General features: G+C 56.0%; 2 protein-coding genes across 3 annotated transcripts; one reads left to right on the top strand and one right to left on the bottom strand.

Moving 5' to 3' along the window:
• Window positions 1–38: 38 nt before the first annotated feature.
• Window positions 39–2364, top strand: Frey1 (Frey regulator of sperm-oocyte fusion 1). The gene is made up of 3 exons (XM_021155404.3): window positions 39–1735; window positions 1892–1965; window positions 2132–2364. Exons 1-3 carry the CDS (start codon window positions 1632–1634, stop codon window positions 2251–2253), a joined length of 300 nt encoding a protein of 99 aa, XP_021011063.1. The 5' UTR covers window positions 39–1631; the 3' UTR covers window positions 2254–2364.
• On the bottom strand, window positions 2362–19863 carry Mapk8ip1 (mitogen-activated protein kinase 8 interacting protein 1). 2 transcript variants are annotated; one of them, XM_029474557.2, is made up of 12 exons: window positions 19549–19863; window positions 9729–9834; window positions 7641–7946; window positions 6230–6311; window positions 5247–6059; window positions 5039–5114; window positions 4458–4630; window positions 4068–4177; window positions 3802–3918; window positions 3591–3661; window positions 3388–3486; window positions 2362–3095 (listed from the first exon to the last, which is right to left on the bottom strand). In XM_029474557.2, the coding sequence occupies exons 1-12, from the start codon at window positions 19644–19646 to the stop codon at window positions 3023–3025; spliced, it is 2124 nt and encodes a 707-aa protein (XP_029330417.1). In that variant the 5' UTR covers window positions 19647–19863; the 3' UTR covers window positions 2362–3022. The 2 variants fall into 2 exon arrangements, with proteins under 2 accessions (XP_029330417.1, XP_021011064.1); XM_021155405.3 differs by lacking the exon at window positions 19549–19863 and adding an exon at window positions 10818–11250.
• Window positions 19864–20066: the final 203 nt, after the last annotated feature.

Here is a 20066-nt window from a genome sequence, read left to right as displayed (position 1 = left end):
TTCCTCTTCACATCCTCCTAGAAGGAAGCCACTGCATTCTGCTCCTCGTCACAGAGCAGGAGGTCTCCATCAGGCCCAGGGAGCTGCTGTGACTTAGCCTTCTCCGGCATGGGTCACCATTTGCCTCAGCTGCCTGACTAGATGCTTCCGGCTCACTGGTCCCTGGTGAAGACAAGCTGAACTGGGCCATGGATTACCGTAGTCTATCTAACATTCCTTGTAGCCAGGGCCCCCATTTATTCTTTCCCCTGCAGGGCTGACCAGCAAGCCCTAGGAGACACTCTTCTCTACTGCAGGAGATAGAGTGACCCTGAGTCTGTAAGGGAATGGGCAGAGTCTGGGTGTGTGCTGGAGTTTCTCTCCAGGACACTTCCCCACAGGCTGACTGGCTCAGGAAGACCGAGATTGCTGGAGCCGTGCAGGCTACTTGGAGAAGGCAGAGGAGGGTGTGGCAGGACTGGATGGGCCTCGACTCTTCTGTCCATACTCCCTGTCCTTTCCTCTTAGACAAGAGACTCGTGGGCCTCAAACTCAATGGCAGTCTCATTGTGGGACCATAGGGCTAAGCTGTCACACCTCCCTCCTGTCCTTGTGTTGTGTGGACTGTTCCCAGCAGTGCTGCCAATGGCCTTTGGAGAACATTGTCTACACCTGTCCCTCAGGTCTCCCCTCATCCAAGATGCCCTCATAGTCCCAGCCTTAACCTGACATGCTTGATTCTGAGAGCCATAGATGACTGCTGTGAGCCAGGGCAGTGGGAAGGACAGTTTGTCGGTTTGTTGGCTCTAGAACCTGTAACCTTCTGCTTAGCCTGACAGGCGTCCTCTGGGTGCTTGCACTGTAGTGGGATTCAATGCCATGCAAGGCATAGTTCCATCCCGGCAGGTCCCGACGATCAGAGGGAATCTGTGACCATACCTGCTGGGATCTTGGAGATGGAAGTAGTGTTAGGCAGCACAGTGGCAGGTGCCTCCTGCAGTGATAGCAGAGAACCAAGCTTCTCATCAGGCTGTGAACCAAAACTACCACAGTCTTGGCATTTTGGAGCTGGATAGAGACGCAGCCATCAAGTTACACTCTAGCCCATAGCTGTCAGATAGGCGACTGTGGACTCTTGGTGGATCTCACTGAAGTACTATGCTGTAAGGGCATAGGGACTGGGTGGCCTGAGGCCCCAGGGAAGGTCTGGTGTCATATACTTGGTGTGGTGGGCAGTGGGGAAAGGGAGCTGTTGACCATATCTTGAGCACTCCATGGTAAATGGGTCGGTGGGCAGGCAGAGAAGAAAGTGCATGGGTACTCTGACAATTGGGCATGACATGAGAGAGGCTCAACCAAGGCACTGGGACGGGAGACAGATAACCCCAGCAGACCATGGGGACTCCATGTGGGTATGGAGGACTGGTGGCATCCAGTAGTCTAGAGTGATGGACAGGGCTTTGGAGTTGGATAGTATGGAATTGGCAGGTCCCTAGAACTGAAGGGAGGTGTGTCTTGGCAGGGACGTGTGTGATAGTGCTGATGTTGAACCCTGGAATTAATGTCCTTTGTGAGGTGGCCCTGAGAACTGGCACCAGGTTCTGTCGAGCTGGGGGAGGGGCAGATAGCCCCCACAGCAGGAGCTGGAGACGATGGTTCTCGCCATGCTTGGGGCTCTGTACCCCAGGGCCGGGCTCAGTCTCTTCCTTTTTTACCTCATCCTGGCAGGCGCACTCCTTCGACCTCAGCCCCAGAGGTAAGGCCAGAGCCTCAGGGCCTACAAGACTCTGGAAGAGGCTGACCATTATCCTGGGAAGGGTTAGTTCATGAAGTCTTTACCCTGGACTGTCCCTCACAAAGAAGTGGCAATGGCCTTTTGGGTTAGGGCTCAGCACAGCAATGTTTCCCATAGGTCTCAGCAATCTGTTCCGGAGGAATTTTCAGCCCCGCTGGAACTGTTGCAGCCTCTCTCAGGCCTGGTGGATGGTAGGGTAGTATTTCTCTCCCCTCCCCCACCCTCCATAGCAGGTGCCCTTAGAGGTCCACTAGAGCTAAGCCCTACTTCTACTCCCAGACTGCCTCTTGAGAGCTGGCTATAGCCCCATTCCCAGTCAGCAGTATTTCTTTCCACCCTTCTCTCTTCTCTCTTTAGACTATGGGCTCAGACCCAAGCACCCGAGGGCAGGTGGGCCCCGACCCCTTCTCTCCCAGGCCCAGCAGCGCAAGCGGGACGGGCCCAACATGGCTGACTATTACTATGATGTGAACCTGTGATGGGAACCCCGCATAAAGCTATTCTGGGCAGCAAGTGCTTGGCTCCATAGCCTGTGTGGCGCAAGAAGGCCCAGCAGGGGTCCGTCCAAGTAAATACACCCACTCTGGTCCAGACAAGAAATGGCACTTTAATAGTAGCCAGGTGACAAGACAGTGACCGGCTGGCTGGGGCCAGCTGAGAGGCCTCCTTTTCCTGGCAGACGGGGCTTGCTTATGGCCCTCTCCTTGCACATACAACCTTGCGAGGACCTGCGTGCTAGCCAGACTGGAGGTTGGAGCTGCCCAGAGAGGCCCCACAGATGAGAACAGGGTCTCCACGGTCACACGTTGCCATTTCCTTACTGGAAAGTCCTTTGGAGGTGCGTGGGCTCAGCCTGAGCTCAGGGCTCCGGTCAAGGTGGGGACAAGGGAAGCTGGACACTTCCAGGTGGCATGGGCTTTGTCAAGGCAGGAGCCAAGAGCCAGAAAGCCAGGGCCCCTAGCATGGGACAGTGCCTCTGTTCCTAGGGGATCCCTCTGTGGCCAGGGGCCTGACCCCCACCCCCCAGCCCCACCCTTCCCCAGTTCCCAGAGAGCCTGTACTGTCCTCCATAGATTAATCTAACCCCATATATTACAATAAACTGCATCTGCCTCTCCCCAAACCCCGGCCCCCCCGACCCAACAGCCCTCATTCCCCCATTCTCTCGTGGCAGTACCACATCCTGTCAGCAGCCAGCTGTCCTCGCACTGGCTTGGGGCTGAGGGGCTGCAGAGAGTGGGGATGCTGCTACTCCAAGTAGATATCTTCTGTAGGACAGGTATACTCCACAAACTGCTTGTAGAACTGCTGAAATGCACGCCTGGCAAGTAGGGGACACGGGAGTGACCGCGAGCCTCAGCCCAGGCTCCACAAGGGAGATCCAGGGCTGGGGACAGCTTAACTGTCCTCTGGGCAGTTACTGCCCAAAGAGAAAGGGCCGAGTGGGGAGAGGACCAGTGGCTAACCAACAAGGAGTGGTCCAGAACCTGAGCTTCTTGGGACCTCCCAGCCTCTTCCAGGATTGGGGCTTCCAGAACTAGAGGGCAGGGGTGATGCTGACAACTGAGCATGAAAACAGCACGTGGGCGCCACGCACACACGTAAACACATACCCCACAGACTCCGCCAGGGCTTTGGTGGAATCTTCAGACACAAAGACATGGCAGGCAAACCGGTGGTCAGCAGGGTGCTTAGTGATAAACCCAAAGTATCTGTGGAAGGCAGGCATCTGTGAGACAAGATTCTGAGCCCTACCCACCCACCATGTCTGAAGATGTCGTCCAGTGGGACTCTCCTGCCTGCCCCTTGTACTCACTTGTTGTTCTTTGGATGGTATCCACAGAAAGAGATGTTCTTTAGCTGGAAGAAGTGGCTACATTTATTTCCCTACAGGAGTGATGGGAGAAGCAAGAAGTCAGCTGGTAGGAAGTAGGCAGGAGGGACAATGCGGTATCTGTGGGAAGGCAAGACACCAAGGGGGAGGAGACACCCGTGGGGCAAGAAGGCTGAGGCTTGAAGGAAGTCACCTTGGCCTCCAGAGCATCATCGGCTTTGACGCCTATCTTGACACCCCTGACGCTGATCTCAAGGACACAGCTGGAGGGCGGGTTAAAGTGCACGGTGAGCCGGCGGGTGGTGGCGATCTGTGCAGGGATGGGCTTCTGTTGGAAGCTGTCTCACTGTGTCACAGCACAGCCTCCAGATCCCTGTATCCTTTTCCCCAATAGTGTGGGCTGGCTGAGAATAGGCTCCCCGACCCCCCGGGAAGAAGCATGGATCCAAACGTGGGTACCTTTTGCATAGCAGCACAGAGGACATCATTGCCCTTGTGATAAGGAACCTGGACAGAGCCCAGGAACTTCACCCGGAACTGGTCAATCCAGTCGCTGTTTTTGGCAAGGGCTGGAAAGCAAGCATACAAGGAGGAGTCTAAGAGAGCCATCAGCAAGGGTCTCCGAGCTGAGCCAAGCAGAGAGGAGCATGAAGAGTGACTCAGACGACGATGCCATCATCCCCACAGGCCCTGACTTGGCGGGGCCTCACTTACTAACTGTGAAATGGAACTGAAATGACCTCTCCTCTTCTCCCTGGCTAGCTAAGACCTGGGGTGTGTGTTCACTGGCAGCGAGTTGGCAAGCAGATGGCAGGGGTGGTTAAGACCAGACTGTGGGAGTTGTACTACCTGCCATGTGCTCAGGCTCCTTGGTGACCTCAATGGCATAGTAGGCAGGGAAGACCCCACGGGCTCCGGTGCGCATGTTATAGGCCTCGTACCAATAGTCTTCTGCCTGCAGCTCCACCAGCAGGGGGTCGTCCACTTCCAGCTCAAGTTCATCTTCATGCCGAGGCACAAACCTGTCCCCAAGGGCAAGGAAGGTGCTGCTCACAGAGCACTTTAGCCAGGCCCAGTCTGGGGTCCTGAGCCGCTGACGTTTGTAGATTACCCATGTGCCCGTCACAGTGCAGACTCCGAAGGAACGCGTGACACTCATATCCAAAAACCCAGGGCCAGGGAGAAAGGGAGCCTAGGCCTTAAGAAATTTAAATGAAAGTGAGCAGCTTGCCTAGGGTACATAGGTTCTATGTAGGGTGGGCATCTCTCCGGCCCCTACCCAGGTTAGGTGTATAGTCCTAACACCTATAGTTCACAGCACCTCGGCACTTTGTCACTAAGCTGAGTTCCGACAAGAGGGTATGGTTCCCCGGCAGCTGAGGGGATGCCAGTGATGAGCTGGCAGAGGCATGGAAGGGGGCAGCCCTCACCTGAATATAGCCCGATGGGTTTGCTCATGCTCCTCCCCATTGATGACGCAGGAGAACAGCCCAAAGGACTCGGCACCTGTGGGAAGGCAATAGTTTGGAGGAGGTGGCTCGGAGCAGGTAGAAAGCTCTGTCTTGCTGTCAGGCAGACTATGTGGTGTGTGAGGCCCTGTTCAGGTTCCCACACTGCTCCCCCCATTCACCGACTCACTGGAGGAACGAGAGCGGCCACTCATGAAGACATTCAGAAACTTCTTAGAGAAGTGGACATCAGGCTCATCCGGGGTGGAGTCCTCTGAGAGGCAGGTGGGAGGCCGGGGCTGAGGGGCCTCCTCATACTCCTCACCAATGGCTGACTCGTAGGGCGAGGAGGCAGAGGCACAGTTGTCATAGACAGTGGCAGAGTCGCTTTCGTCACTGTAATCTCCAAAGCACGGCCGCAGGCTCACCAACTCAAGCTGGGCATGTTCATCCACCACCAGTGTGTACTTGACCGAGTCGTAGGACAGTGCGCTGGTGTCTGAGCTTAGTGAGGCCCGTGGAGGCGGTGGTGGCTCCCCAAGACTTCCCCGCCACCCTCCACCTGGCGGCTCAGCTCGCTCTGGGGATGACAGGCAGTCGAAGCCCTCATCCTCTTCACTGATGGAGGGGTGCGGCCGCCCTGCAGTTACAGAGTAAGCGGCAGGGTCTGGATCCGAGCTAACTGACATCCGGCTCTCCGTGGGTGGCATGAAGGTGGAGGTGGGTTCTGCAGGGTCTGGGGGCCTCTGCACTGGGGTCAGGTAGATCTCCTCAGTTGCCTCGAGCCGCACATCTGCCTGGTAGTGGATTCGGTCTCGATGGGAGTGGCCCCGGCCACCAGGCGCAGTGGCAGGGGGACCACTTGGAGGTGCCATCTGGGTGGCTGCACTTCGGCGACAAGGGCTGTCGGTGGAAGTGCCGCGGTCCTGGGTGGGAACAGGACTGCCCTGGGGTGGCAGCTCATCACTCAAGCAGATGTGTTCATGTGGAGGGGTCTGCTCTCCTGGAGGACAGGCAGGTGGGTGCTGAGGGCAGAACCTCTGTCCAGATGCCTGTCCCCTCCTCTTCCCAACTGTCCTCTGCAGCCAGCCACTGGCTTCCAGATGACCTCAGCCCAGGTGAGCCAGGTGAAGACTACTGGGTCTCCAGCTTGGGGAGAGAGGCCTGACTTACCTGTCTTCAGAGGGGAGGATGATCGAGACACACGGTCCTGCCAACTGTGCTTTTTGCCTAAAGAGTTATTATTCAGCGTGTCCTGTGCAGAGAACAAAAGGCTCTTATGAAGAAGCAGTAGTCAGCAGTGCCCGGCACAGGGAGGCCCTGGTCCTGCCCCCATCAGGCCATCCCTAGGCTGTTCCCACCCCATCTTGCCTTGTCAAAGGCCTTTCTGCCAACCATCCTCTAGCAGGCAGGCAGGGTGGGAAGTTAGCACCCTCCCCACAGGCCTGCTGGCTTGGAGACAACCCTCAAGAGATGCAGTGGTGCTGGCCAGTGTGGGTGCTGAGTAGCAGATGTTGGAGGAAGAAGCACAGCTCCCAGGAGAGCAGCCCAGACACTGACAGGAAACATGTTCCCATGCACAAACCCAACCCTGGCGAAGAACCTGGCGACTGACTCCCTGTCTTCGAGCTCAGAAAGTTGGGGTCTAGCAAAGTGGCAAGGACATCCTGGCACAAGGAAGGGTCTCCCTGGGAGTTGCCTGTGGGCCTGGGTGAGTCATTCAAACCATGACTCCAGAACACTCACCCCCACTTTGAACCATGTGACTGAGGAATGACAGATGTAGTATCAGCAGCCCTCCTTCCTGCATCTCCCAGGATGCTCACGAATCCCACATTCTCAGCCTCCTGAGACCCTGAACAGTGCCCCTGCACAAGGCTCTCCACACACAACTTGGGCTCCCTCCCCAGGGAATGCCATAAGCAACATACACCATTGATGAGCTGGGCTGCCAGAAGCCATGCCAGAGGATACTGGGAAAGGGACCAACCCCTTCCTTGCAGCCCCTGCACCATCCATCAGCAGCCCTACCTCCCCAGCTTTTTCCCTCCCAGTATCTCTCCTGACTAGGCCTGTAAGACAATGGGTCGAGGCAGCCCTCTTTGGCATCCAGCCACCAGCAAGGGGCCCTAGGCCCCCCAACTCAGCCAAGCAATTCCACCCCCACCCCATCTCTATTGCTGCCTTCTGGAATGTCCAGCTGCTGAAATGTCCAACTGGAGACAGACCCTGAATTCCCTTCCCCACCTTCATCTCATTTCAGAGGCTCTTTTTCCCCAGGCCCTCCTGCTGCCTCAACCTTCCCAGATGCACTAACCCAAAGAGGACCTAACTGCAGGACCTCAACTCCTTTGTTAGTTCTCTGCAACTCTCCCTACACAAATCCCTAGCAGTGCAGGCTCCATACCCAGACAGCTGGATTCAGTCCCTCTCAGGACAGACTTTCCTGTCCCTCTTCAAGCCCTTCCTCTATCCTTCCCTGCAGAAAGCCTGTCCCTCCCCGGCATCACCAACAGGCCCACGTCCCTCCATCTTTCCGGCCCACCCAGGGCACCGCCCCCTCTCTCTGCCCAGGGTTGCTCACCTGAGACCGTGGCACCTGCGGGAAAAGGTTGAGCGTGGTAGGCCTCTTGGGTCGGTAGGTGTCTCCGCTGCCTGTGCCCGGGCCCTGGCCCTGGCTGCGAGGCGCCGGATCCTGGCCGGACTCCGCTTTGGGAGGCCCCACTCCTGGTCGTTGGGCAGCGAGCTCGTCGTCGTCCTCCTCCTCATCGTCCTCGGCGCCCGGAGTGTCACCTGCCGCGTCGATCAGGTCCATCTGCAGCATCTCCGCCTGCAGCCGGCTCCCCGCGCTGCCGCTGCTACCCGCAGACAGCAGCCCGGCGCGCGGGGGCTGCACAGCGCGGACGGAGGGGAGTCAGGGGAGGGGCCTTGTGAGCGGGGGAGGGGTCTCACAGGAGGGGTGGGTCTGATGCCTCTGTGTCCCGCCTCCCAATCGGAAGAGTCCATTCTGCGGCCGCAAGGGGAGAAACACTGGGAGCCAGGCGGAGACAGAAGCACTGGGCCTCTCCCGTCCGCCACCCCTCCTCCCACGCGGAGGCCGCATCCCTACGCCAGCTAGCAAAGAGAACCGCCCACGCCTCTCCTCTCCCACGGTTCCCCCCTCCAGATTCCTTGCACCCTTCCGTTCCCTTGGTAACGGCCAGTGACCTCACCCGGGTTGTAAGCCGAGCCCAGAGTGAAATCACCACTGTTGCCATGGAGACCTAGGGGTCGCCCAGGAATTCCTGCCCCAATAGGGATGAGTGAGACAACTGGCATTTGAAGGGGTCACTGAAGCAAACTGGGAAAAGTGCATGTCAGCCAGGTGAGGAAGACCGCAGTGCGAACCCGAAGGGAAACTTTAAAGGGAGCCCTAACCAGAACACATCCCCAGTCTTGAACTACGTGCTACTTCCAATGCTGCTGCCTCTCTAACTCCTGGCACCTTGGACAGATCCTCTGATTTTTTTTTTTTTTTTTTTTTTTTTTTCAACCCTCAAGAGTTGACTGGGCCTATACTACTGTCCTCCCGGTTACCAGAGAGGAGAAGACACGGCGAAACATGTGTTAAAGCCGCTGAGCCTTTGACTAGACTCCCACCAGGAGATCACCCTAGTTAGTCTAGAACTACAAGGAGTGGAGGGAGTTCTGGCTAATTGCAGAAGACCTTCTGCAGCCCTACATATGACAGTGGTTTCAAAGTCCAGAGCAGGTATAGGACCTTAGGGAAGTCATGACCTAGCTCTGGGACCACTGCCCAAGCCCAGAAATAGCTTCTGCCTCTATCCTTGCTGGCCTGGTAAGAGAGTGAAGGATTTGGTGTGGGAACCATAAAGTCATCTTCCCAGCTTGCTTTCCTTTGCCTAGAAGTTTCTAAAAGTGCTAGGGATACTGGGAGGGCACCACTAAGACAAATGCCCTCCCCTGGCTCACACCACAGCCATCAAAAGGCCATATCTAGCTCCTCAACTACCTGCTATAGATGAAGTTTTGGCTTCTGATACTGAACCCTGTACAGTTGCCTTCTGTATCCTGCAAGTAGGTCCCTGCTTTGTGTTCTGACAACAGAGTGGGGATCCCCATGTATCCTGGGTACCCTGGCACTCAGATATGAAGACAGGAGAGAGTCTGTCACTATGGTGAAACCCAGGGGCTCCGAGCAATATCAATACTGGAACAAGCCTTCTGCAGGGCCACTGAGAGCCTAAAAGGCTGGTGGTGTGGTCAGGGTGGTGCAGAGGCAGCAGCCACAGGAGCTAGTCCAGCAGCACCCGGGTTCCTCTTTCCTGCCCCAAAGCACTGCAGAGTCCACCAGGCTCCACCCTGCAGGCCCTCTGCCAAGACGCTCCTGAGAGGCCCTTCCCTTCACTCTGGCCCTCACTGCCACTGTCCTATGTCTCAAGCCTCCTCCATTCTCTCTCCCTGTGAGCAACTGAAGGAGCTGCTTCTGGCTTTCTCACCAGCAAAATGATACAAAATATTAAATGAAGATTTCGGATTGAGCACACAAGATGTGTCAAACATTATACCAGATGCTTCCTATATTGTTATTTCACTTCCTAGGAGTGCCACACACACTCCTTTGTAAATATTGGGGTCCCCTCATCCTTGTCCCCCTCCTCCCAGCCCTTACCCGGAGAGACAGGGTGTCTTTGCACTGCAGGCTGATGCCGCACTCGTCGGTGATCTCCGAAAGGTCTTCATCCTCAAACTCCTCCAGGCTGATGTCATGGGTGAGCCTGGCGAGGACAGACACCAAAGTTACAACCCAGGGGGCCATCGCCCCGTCTAAGCCTGCTGGCATCTCCCTCTTCTCAGGGGAAGACACTGGGAGCCAGGTAGCAGCTCCCAGATGAAGGACTCAGTCTGTCAGCACAGTGGCAGGAGAAGGATTTGGGGTTGGAGCCAAAAGGCATTCCACCTAGGGTGGCGGAGGAGGTAGCTCCAGGTTTCTCCAGCCTCGCCGGCTGGGAGCTCTCCATCCTGCTGCCAACCAGAAGGCAGTCCTAGAAGGCCCAACTGTGCAGAGTTTTGGCTCTATTGGAGAGAGGCCTCCGTGGCCAAGGCACTGCCAAGGCCATGTCAACCCCAAGAGGTACCAGAGTAGGGAAACCTTTGCACTCCACAGTTATCAAGACCCAAAGAGCCACCAGAAGGGCACAGTAGGTGCCCCTTTCTCTCATCCACAAAGATATACACCATTGAGCCATGGTCACAGTGAAGGGGACCTGGAACTCCCTGCTAACGTTCTTGGTGTCATCTCTTCAACTACACAATTTCGGCTGCTGTAAGGACCCTGGACACATGCGGTCAGGGAGAACACTTGGTACTAGAACACTAACAGGCTTCCAGAAGCCCAGGCTACCCTGTGTGCCCACCTTGGAATGCACTGCTGAGACTGCCACTGTGGTACCGGCCTGTCCCCTGCACCGGCTCACCCTAACCCTGGTATTCTGTCTGGCTTAGTATAAATGGGACATCTGGGGACTTGGAGAGAATGCCTGGGCCTTTTCCCAGAGACCAGAAGGTTAGGTACATAGCAGAGGCATACAAGCTCATCCAAGGTCACCCAGGAGAGGAAGGACAGGGTGTAGCTCCCAGGGATGCCTAGAAGGCTCACACCTCTGCCTTTTACCTCACTCAGTCTAAACAGGGCCCCTGAGCTCCGAGGAGTGCCTCCCGACTCGCCCTTCCCCCACGAGGCCAGGCCCCAGGACCCTACCAGTGCTCCCACTGATCCTCCAACCAGCTGTCATTGTCTGGGCTCGAATCCATCTTCAGTACCAGCTGCATGGAGAGCCCTGCCCGGCCAGGGGGCTGCGGGGCTCCAGGGCTGCCCTCTCATGCCCAGAAGGGTAGGGGGGCCAGAGCTCAAGGCAGGGCTGGGACTTCTGGCCTCCACCAACTGGGCCTGCCTTTCTGCATCCGGCCGGCTGCAGAAGCCTGGGGAGCTCATTAAAAATAGATGGGCCAGAGAGGAGGCCGCAGCTGCCGACCCAGGCCCCAGCCCCAACTCTTCCTGGCCCAACCCTCAGATGCGGGCAGCTTCCTCCCTTGGCAGCCCGACACGCAACGATGTCGTCGCCTCCCCCGCGGGATCAGGTTACTGCAATCAATGCTACTGGCTCCACCTGCCCTTCCAGTGCCCCTATTGGGGGCTGGAGTGACCCCCCCTTCCCTCCCAAGGCCAGGCATGTAAGCAGACAGCAGAAATCTGGTACTTTTTTTTTCCCCTCAACGCCAGACCCTGATCTGCTTTAAAGGGCCAGCGACACACTCAGGGTGCCAAATGGGAAGATGGAGGGGGTTCCCGAAGGGCCCTAAGAAGGGACACCTGATTCCACACAGACACAGGCTCCGCCTCCACACCGCCTCGGCGAGGCTTCTGCAAGCCCAGGGCCAGGACGGTTGGGTCTGGGATTGGCGCTCACTGGAAGGATGCGCAGGGAAACAGCAATGAGTACCACTAGAGTTTGCACGTCTTTAGAGCAGGGTCGGGAGTCATTTGGAAATGACTTTGACTGAACATGGATGTCCCTAGTGACAACTGCCCTGGAAAATTAAGACCTCAAAGGTAGCAGGTTCCCAGGTATGGGGGTGTGGCTACCAGCTGGTACGGAAGTGGCAAGGGGGCTGGTCCAGAGGCCAGAGCACCATCCTCAGTCTGGCCTCCTGGCCCTGTGGCTAACGTTAAATGCAGCCTGCCTGTAAGGTCTGGGACCCAGACAGCAAGGCAGTTCCTGGATCCCACTGGGCATCTTCTCTGGGAGTGTCCTCAGATGCCCCCAGCTCTGCTGGCGTCTGCACACACCTGTCTCCTTATTGCCACACCCTGGTCCAGTTCCTGCATTCACCACACCACCTTGCCTGCCAGCCTCAGTCTCCCTTTAGGCCTCTCTGATCCCTCCTGTGGCCATGAGACAACATCTTAAGGGACACCACCATCCTGCCTCTCCTCACTCAAAAGCCCTCCAGTCTGCAAGGGGAAGAAGACTCCAGTCTTGTGTGTTTACTGAGCCTTGCCTCCCAAGGGTGGGCACTGGGCCCCAACAGTGCTCAGAGAAGCCTTCCTTCAGGAAGCTCTCCTAGCCCTCTCTGGTGTCGTCCTCTGGTTGGATCCAACAGAGATGTCCTACCCATCCTGGCTACAAAGCTGGGTGGGGTGCACCTCTCTCATCATCTGTCCTTCTCCCTTCCTAGCTCCTAGCTCTCGGAGGGCAGAGCTGATGCAGGTGTCAGACACACACTGCATGCCAGTAGACCCACGCCAGGTGTGGCCTCAGGACAACCTCAGCCTCCGCCCTTCCTCAGACTGAAGGGTTTACAGTGGGGCTTCAGGATTCTGCATGGCTGCAAGATGTGTCTGTGTGTCTATGTCCTCTCAGCATGGTCTGATAAGCCAGTCCTCTGAACAACAGGTCTGAGTGGGGCCAGAGCAGATGAGGGCACTAGGTTAACTGGGCAAAGATGAGAAGGGCTCTCTGGTTAGGAGCCTTCCATTAACCCTTAGCTCCCTTGAGGGCAAGGAAGGTTCTTACTGTCTTACTGTCTCTCCCTCCCGAACTCACCCATGAAACAAGTATCAGGGGATGACACATTTCATCCACTTAAAACCCTTGGTGTCCTTAACCCCATCTAACTTGGGGTGCTTCTCCTAAGTGGGGAGGGGGGCAGGATGACACCGTGTCAGGTCTGGAGCTAAGAGCAGACCCTCACTCTTCTTCCAAGCTGCCACCAGCCCATGGGGCCACAGGGGGGCCAGAGACTGAGGCTGGTAGGCAAGGTGATGTGGTGAGTGCAGGAACTGGACCAGCTTCTTCCAACCCTGCTACATGCCATTATCTCCCTGAATCGGGCTCTGGGTCATCTCACAGATGAGGTGCCCTAAGGCTCAGGCATACATATTATAAACCTCAGTTCCCTTCCTCCCGGCTACCCCAGGATAAGATGGAGCATCTGAATTATACAGGACAGAGGAGGTCACTACCAAGGAGGGGGCAGGACTGGCCAAGGGCTCACCTCTGCTGTCACCCACTCTCCCCTAGCCACCATGGGCTAGATCTCCTGGGCAGAACCAAGAGACACTTGCTGAAGGGAAAGGAACTTGCATCTCATGTTCAGGGGTGGGAAGCTGGAGGGGCGGGGTTAGGGGGGAGAGGGTGTTCTCCTGACCTCATACAAGACATTTTCTTGGAAATCTGAGCTCTGGCCTGGGAGGTGGTACAGGAGAACCACACAGCCTGGCAAGGCGGCAGCCTCTTCCTAGGGGTTGTGCCTTGGGTAACCTCTCAGAGCAGTAGGATTGCACCCATCAGCCCTGCTTGCCCATGTTGGGTAGACACACAGCATAGTCATGTTTGGTGACCCTATATCCCTGGAGGCCAGCCTGACTCTGATGTCTGTCTTTCTGCAGTAGACACCCTCTTGAAGTGCTGGTCTCCAGCAAGACCTTGCTCAGGCTCTGGCTATGAGCACACCCCACACTCCCCACCCTGCCCAGGCCTGGGCTGGGTTCTGTTGAACCTGCTCCAGGTATTCTCATTTGTTTCACGCTGCCCTGCTGCCTCGGTCCCCTTGTCTTTGCATCCCTCCCCACAGCAGTTCCAGCTTCCCTCACCTCCTCGAGGAACAGGCAGAGACAGACAGACGGTCACACACAGGAAGTGAGGGCCAAACACAGCACCAGGCCATCACTGAGTCAGGCCGACGGAAGCCAGGTATGGACTGTCAGAAGCCACATTTGAGCCTTCGATTTCCAGCTTCTTGTCTAGCTATGGTGCACTGTGGCCTTCCTGTGATGGAGCACTTGAGATCCAGGGGTCCAGCCTGTCCTTACAGTCCTAAATCTTACAGAGCTGGCTTCCAAGAGGTCCTGAGAGTACGCCATTGTCTAGCCTCCTGCTCCACCAGCCCCTGGGCTCCTCTGACTTAGAAGGACAGGGCACCCCACCTTTCTGGTGGCTCTTAGCCCCTCCTAGTTGTAGTTATAGAATAACTCTAGTTCCCCCTTTGGGTTGTAAGGCCCATGGTGTGCCCCAGCCCAAGGGCATCTGGCCGATAATGCCCTTCACCAGGTAAGGTCCCACCAGTAAGAGTTGTCAGTGTTGAACAAACTACAGCATCCCTGTATGCTTCCTTCTGTATTTTCGACTTGATAATGTTTTAGGTAAGTTCCCTTTTGAATACCAACCTGAACTTCAAGTTGGTAAGGACCCAACTTGAATAGTGGGTGACTCAGCCCCTCGAAATCGGACAATTCCACCTGTAGAAATCTCTTCTACACAGAAATGTGCACAATGTTGCATGGGGGTGGTACTGCTGACCCAATTTGTGGGACTCTTTAGGCACCAAGCTAGAACTGGGTTGCTAGAGCCAGGTGGGAGAGTCAAGCTCAGGGCCAGATGGGAAGTGTGGGGTCTGGAATTCCACTGAATAGACAGCTTATGTGTCTTCTGGAATGAACTGAATGTGGAAAATGACAACCAATAAAGTAAGCAAAAGGGCAAGCCGGGACTGGAGACAGCTCCATCCACTGAGTGCACGCAAAGAGGTTTCTGTGACCCAACCATTTGGGGGACGGCAACAAGGGGATCAAGAATGCAAGGTCCTATTAATTACACAGTAAGTTCCAGGCCAGTCTGGATGACGTGAGACCTTGTTCTATCAAAGGCAGGGGTGGGGGTGAAGGAGGCAAACTGAAGGACCCACGGCTTCCCCGAGAAGACCCACGTGGACAGGCAGTTGTGTGATGGGTGAAACCTTGCTTTACTGGGCAAACTTCTGGTTCTGGTTCCCAAAACCTAGCCGCAGACTCTTCTCTCTAGTCTCTCTACTGTCCGGCTGGCCTCAGTCTTCTAAACTCATTCCAACCCATGAAAGCTATTTACATGCAGCCACTAATGAGCTCCTGTCAGATGCTAGAAACCTCAGCTGCCTGGTGAGGATAGGAGCAGTGTGGCCCTTACTTACGAGTCCAGGAACAGAACACAGCCAGCACCCAGGAGAGTTTTCCAGAGTTGGACATGACTATGAGCAGGGCCAGGGGACAAAGTTGACATTCTAGAATGGATAAGACCCCTGAGTGGGGATGGGAGCAGTGATACAATTTATAGGAACCTTAGTCCCCAAGGCAGAATTAGGTTGTGCCATTTCCCAGGGATCCAGATACCCAGGTGACGGCTGATGCTAGGTGGCTGGGGTAGACCTCCTTCCCAGGCTATGGCTGGGCTGTGTGAGGCTTGCAGGCTAGCCAGCTCCTCTGCTCTATGCCACAGGCTCACCAGCTAGGCCAGAGGCAACAACTGTCATTCTGCTTCCTATCCTATCTTATCCTCACCAGGTCCTAGGTTCCTCCTAAGGTGACGGTAGTCTCCTCTGAACAGTGACACACCCAGAACCATGGTTCGAACACTTCCCACCTGCTCCCTGCCGAAACCAACTGCTCACCTGACTACAGCAGCTCCATCAGCAAAGATCACCAATCTGAAATCCGGCAAGCACTAAGGTGCTAACCCTGCTGCCTGACTCCCCTCTCATGTCCCCAGGAGCCCAGGCACCACCCTGGTTTGTCACTACTGCATCTTCTTTATCCTCAGACCAGCGGGAAGACCTGGTCTGCCCCGTCCCCTAACCATCTCCTATCCTGAACCCATGCCTTCTCACCTGTCTGCAGAATGGGCAGGATGGATGGTCCCACCACAAGTCTCCCTGCCTCCCCATCCACTCTGCTCAGCAGCCAGAGTGAGCTCACACCATCCACCAGCTGCTGGCAGTCCCCTGTCTGACCCCAGGACACCACCCACTGCACAACTCTGCCCTTCACACTGCCAAACAGGTGTCATCCTGCCTATTTGCCTGTTCCCTAGCCTGTCCTTCTCTGTGAACCTTCCCCCTCTGTGAGGATTGCTTGACTTTTCCCTGTGGGACCTGTACCTGCATGACCACCACACTCGGCCTATGTGGGAAGACACTGTCTACCTCTACATTGTCACCTGCATGGGGGTCAGACTCATGTCAGGACCTCTGCATACTGCTCCTCCTGATGAGCCCAGCAAAAGGTTTGTTTGATGAGCAATGCCTATGGCTCTGTAAAGCTGTAAATGAGGCTCTGCTCTGAGGTGAGTGCCTCTTGTGCAGAGGCAGCACTGTAGGGTCATCTGACATCATCCAGGTTTCCATCTGGGTCCTGGCTCCATCCCAACTTTATTATTAACTTGCTGTGTGTTCTTGGGGAAGTCACTGCCCCTTCATGTTTCTGCATAAGAGATATTTACTGGGCCATTTTTCTGTTTCTGTTTTGTTTTCTTCCACAGTGTAACCTAGGCCCTCCAACACACCAGGCAAGCACTTAGCATCCATCCCCCAACCCTGACAAGTTGACATTCTCTGAGGTCTCCCCTTTCCAGGACTCTTGGGCATAGACTTACAGCAGGCTGTTCATATTGCTTCCCATGAATACTCCTTTGTCCTGCTGACCCTTCCACTTGGGATGACTCTCCTTTGTTCCAGCCCTTCATCCCACACACCCAGGGTCAACGGATCCATTGTGCAATGCGCTAAATCCCCTCCCCTAGAGATTTCTTGATGAAAAACATGGATGAGTTAAAAATATCCTTTCGCTATGCTGTAAGTAACTCAGTAACTTATACACACATGCTAATCCAAAAATAAGAAGCCAAATGGTACCTAAACAGGTAAATTGGAAAAGGAAAAGTCCTCACTCCACCCTACATGCAGATAGATATACCACTAGGGACCAGATGGAAGATTTCCATAGTCAGAAATCCACCCAGCACATACTCATTTAAATCAGCTTCCAACAGACACTCCCGTCTCTCGAGGCCACACATGCTCACCCCTCCAAAGGTGCACCCCAGGATCCCAGGGCTCGCTCTCTTGGTAGCAGAGCTGAAATTTCTTGGTTTGCATCAGCTCCGCTACTGATGGCTCTATGCCTTGGTTCCCTTCTCTGAAAGCAGTGGTAGTACTGACCCGTTCACATGGTTACAGCAGCACACACGCTTGGACCCATGAGGTTCTCAGCACGGTGCTTCCCAGTACTCTGTTCTCCAGGAGAAATGGCCCCGTGCGTCCACCCTTCAGCCGTAGTAAACCAGCACTGCTGAGCACCTGTTCTGGACTGAGTCGTGCAGAGAGCAAAGCACTGACACAGACTGCTTACACATCCTAGAAGCTCAGAGTAGAAATCACACACACACACACACACACACACACACACACACACACTGAAGGAAAAACAAGGACCCAAAGGGCTTAAGTACGCAGTAGTGGTGGAGTACACAGCTTTAAGAACAGTTGAACCAGCCGAGCATGGTGGCACACACCTTTAATCCCAGCACTCGGGAGGCAGAGGCAGGCGGATTTCTGAGTTCGAGGCCAGCCTGGTCTACAGAGTGAGTTCCAGGATAGCCAGGGCTACACAGAGAAACCCTGTCTCGAAAAACAAACAAAACAAAAAACAACAGTTGAACCCACAGCCCAACCAAAGAGTCATAAGATGGGCATCGCAGCTCAGGGTTAAATGGAGCCAGACCAGTGGCTGCTGAAGCAGGACAAGAGAAAGGGCAGTGGGGGTTGTTGAAGTAGGCACTAGGCCATGCAAGGCCCCACTGCCCAGTGTTATCTCCAAAGCCCGCTTTGTCTCACAGCTAGGGCACAGTGTCCTGCAGGCCAGCCCACTCCTCACTCAGCCTTTTGCTAAACTGTTGCCCCCGCTCTACATAGCCCAGAGTTGGCCACACATTCCCTGGCTAGTAGCCTTCATCTTGGCTTCTCGGGCCTGCATGATAAACAATTTCCTGCCAGAATAGGGTGTGAGCCTACCCTGGGCCAGAGATAGGGCCTATAGGGAGAGGGGACAGAGCAGGCTGAGACCTGCTTTCAGGTTCCAGTCCTGACCTTCCAGTCAGATATTTCTGTGGTTCCTAGGCTAGCCCCTTTGCCTTCCTTATCTTCCATCGCCTCAGCTCAGCAAAGGGCAGATGAGGGTGGGCCCTCAGGGTGGTTGTGAAGGTTCAGTGAACTACCCTAGAGAAACACTTTGACAGAAACAAGCTGTACAGATTTCTGCCAGTGTGGCCGGCTACCTGTTGAACAGTGACTTGGTGCATACTGTCTCCTTCCCAGGTGGGAATCAATATTAATTAGCCCACTCCACAGATGAGACCAAAGACAAAAGCACGCTTGGATCAGGCAGCGAGGAAGCAGTGGAAACAGGATTCGAACCTCTGTCCCTCACAGCTAATTCTCTTCCCCTGCAAAGGCCTGACCTGCCAGGGAGAATCTGAAGCATTAGCCTGGAGGCTTTCCTCAGGTTTGGAACCATCCTCTGGCCCCCTCCTTCTGGTTCTCTCAGCTGGGTTTAGGGCCTCCTTGGAGGATTCAGGGCCTGATCATACCATTTAAGATCCCGTGTGTGTGTGTGTGTGTGTGTGTGTGTGTGCCCACCTGAGGACCTGGGAGCTAGAGACCCCTTCAAGAGATGACAACTTGGCGCCAGAGCCCAGCTGGGGCCTGGCTGGAGCAAGGGTCCCAGGAGAGAGAAAGGCGCCTGCTCCTGACAGGAAACAATGAGGTATGTCTCAGCTTCTAGATTCTGGAGCAGTGACACCCTTCTCTTCTTCGTCACCCTCTCTCTCTCTCTCTCTCTCTCTCTCTCTCTCTCTCTCTCTCTCTCTCTCTCTCTCTGTGTGTGTGTGTGTGTGTGAGTGTGTGTGTGTGAAAAGGTGAAGAGAGGACAGTCACCGGTTCAACAATCACGCCTTACATCTCTGAAATTCATTCACCTGGTCTAACATCAGATGGAGGGGTGGGTCAAAGAGGAGCTCAGTTCGGTGTCCTGAGTCTTTACACAGTAGGGACCCCCCAACAGTATCCCTGGATATCCACAGGCAGATTCCCCTCCCTCAAGCAAGTTGGGTTTCACTGGTTGAGGCCAATCCTTCTGCACTTGTCCTGAGATACAACTGACCAGGGAGCTGACCAAATTCAGAAGACCCTGTCCAAGATCGCCTAGCAATCTGACCCATCTGGCCAAGCTAGCTGGGAGAGGGGTTCACGACTCTTCTTAAAGGACCAAGGGTTTTGAATTGGGGCCTCTGGGCCCCCAACCCCTTAGCCTACTTCCACCTTGCGTTAGACACCTTGAACGCGGCAGGATAAAGTCTGGGCGGGTTGCTGCACCGGGAATTCCATTCAAACCCCAGACCCACTCTCAGCGCCAAGGTGGAGGGGAAAGGCGACCTCCCAGGTTCCTGCCCCAGATCCACCTCGAGCACCCCACCCCATGACACGGAATGGCAGAAGGAGCTGCGGGGGGCCACGCGGTGGCCACCAACCTGGACTGGAGGTTGTGGGGGCTGGGGGCTCGGCTGGGAAAGGACGCCGCCCTCAGGGTCTCCAAGGATCCCGAGGTTCCGGGCCTCGATCCTTACCTGAAATTGGGAGGCGACGCGATGTGCAGTCCCAGGAATGGGGAAGCGGCCGGTGGGGACGCGGCGCCCCCGCCCAGGCCGCTCTCTCGGTCCGCCATTCCGGGGCGCAGCCCTGGCCATCCGGGCGGAGAGCGGCGCGGGAGGCGGCGGCAGCGGCGGCGGCGGCGGCGGCGGCGGCAGCGGAGGCGCGTGGAGGAGGCCGCCGCCGCCGCGGGGTTCGGACTGAGCTGGGGCGGGCGCGGCTCCGGACAGCGCGCCGCTTTGCCTGCGGCCCCGGCGAGAGCGCCCCGCGCGCGCCCCCGGGCCGGCTGGGGTCTTGTGGCCCCGCCCCCTCCCCGCCCCGCCCCGGCGCTCTCCGAAGTGCTGACGCTTCGGTCCGGTGGCCCTGGGTCCCCTCGGCCTCCCTCCACATGCCAGGGACATTCCAAGCATTGGCAAAAGCTTTGCTCTCCTGAGAGCTAGACCTAGATCGAGGGCATCAGCGGATGGCAAGATCCTGCTCCCCAAGTCCGTCTTTG

The sequence above is a fragment of the Mus caroli genome, unplaced genomic scaffold (assembly GCF_978045245.1).
Source record: "Mus caroli unplaced genomic scaffold, Mus_caroli_1 scaffold_2, whole genome shotgun sequence".
Lineage (NCBI taxonomy): Eukaryota > Metazoa > Chordata > Mammalia > Rodentia > Muridae > Mus > Mus caroli.
Note: the sequence above shows the minus strand (reverse complement) of the source record. Positions and strands in the feature narration are given on the sequence as shown.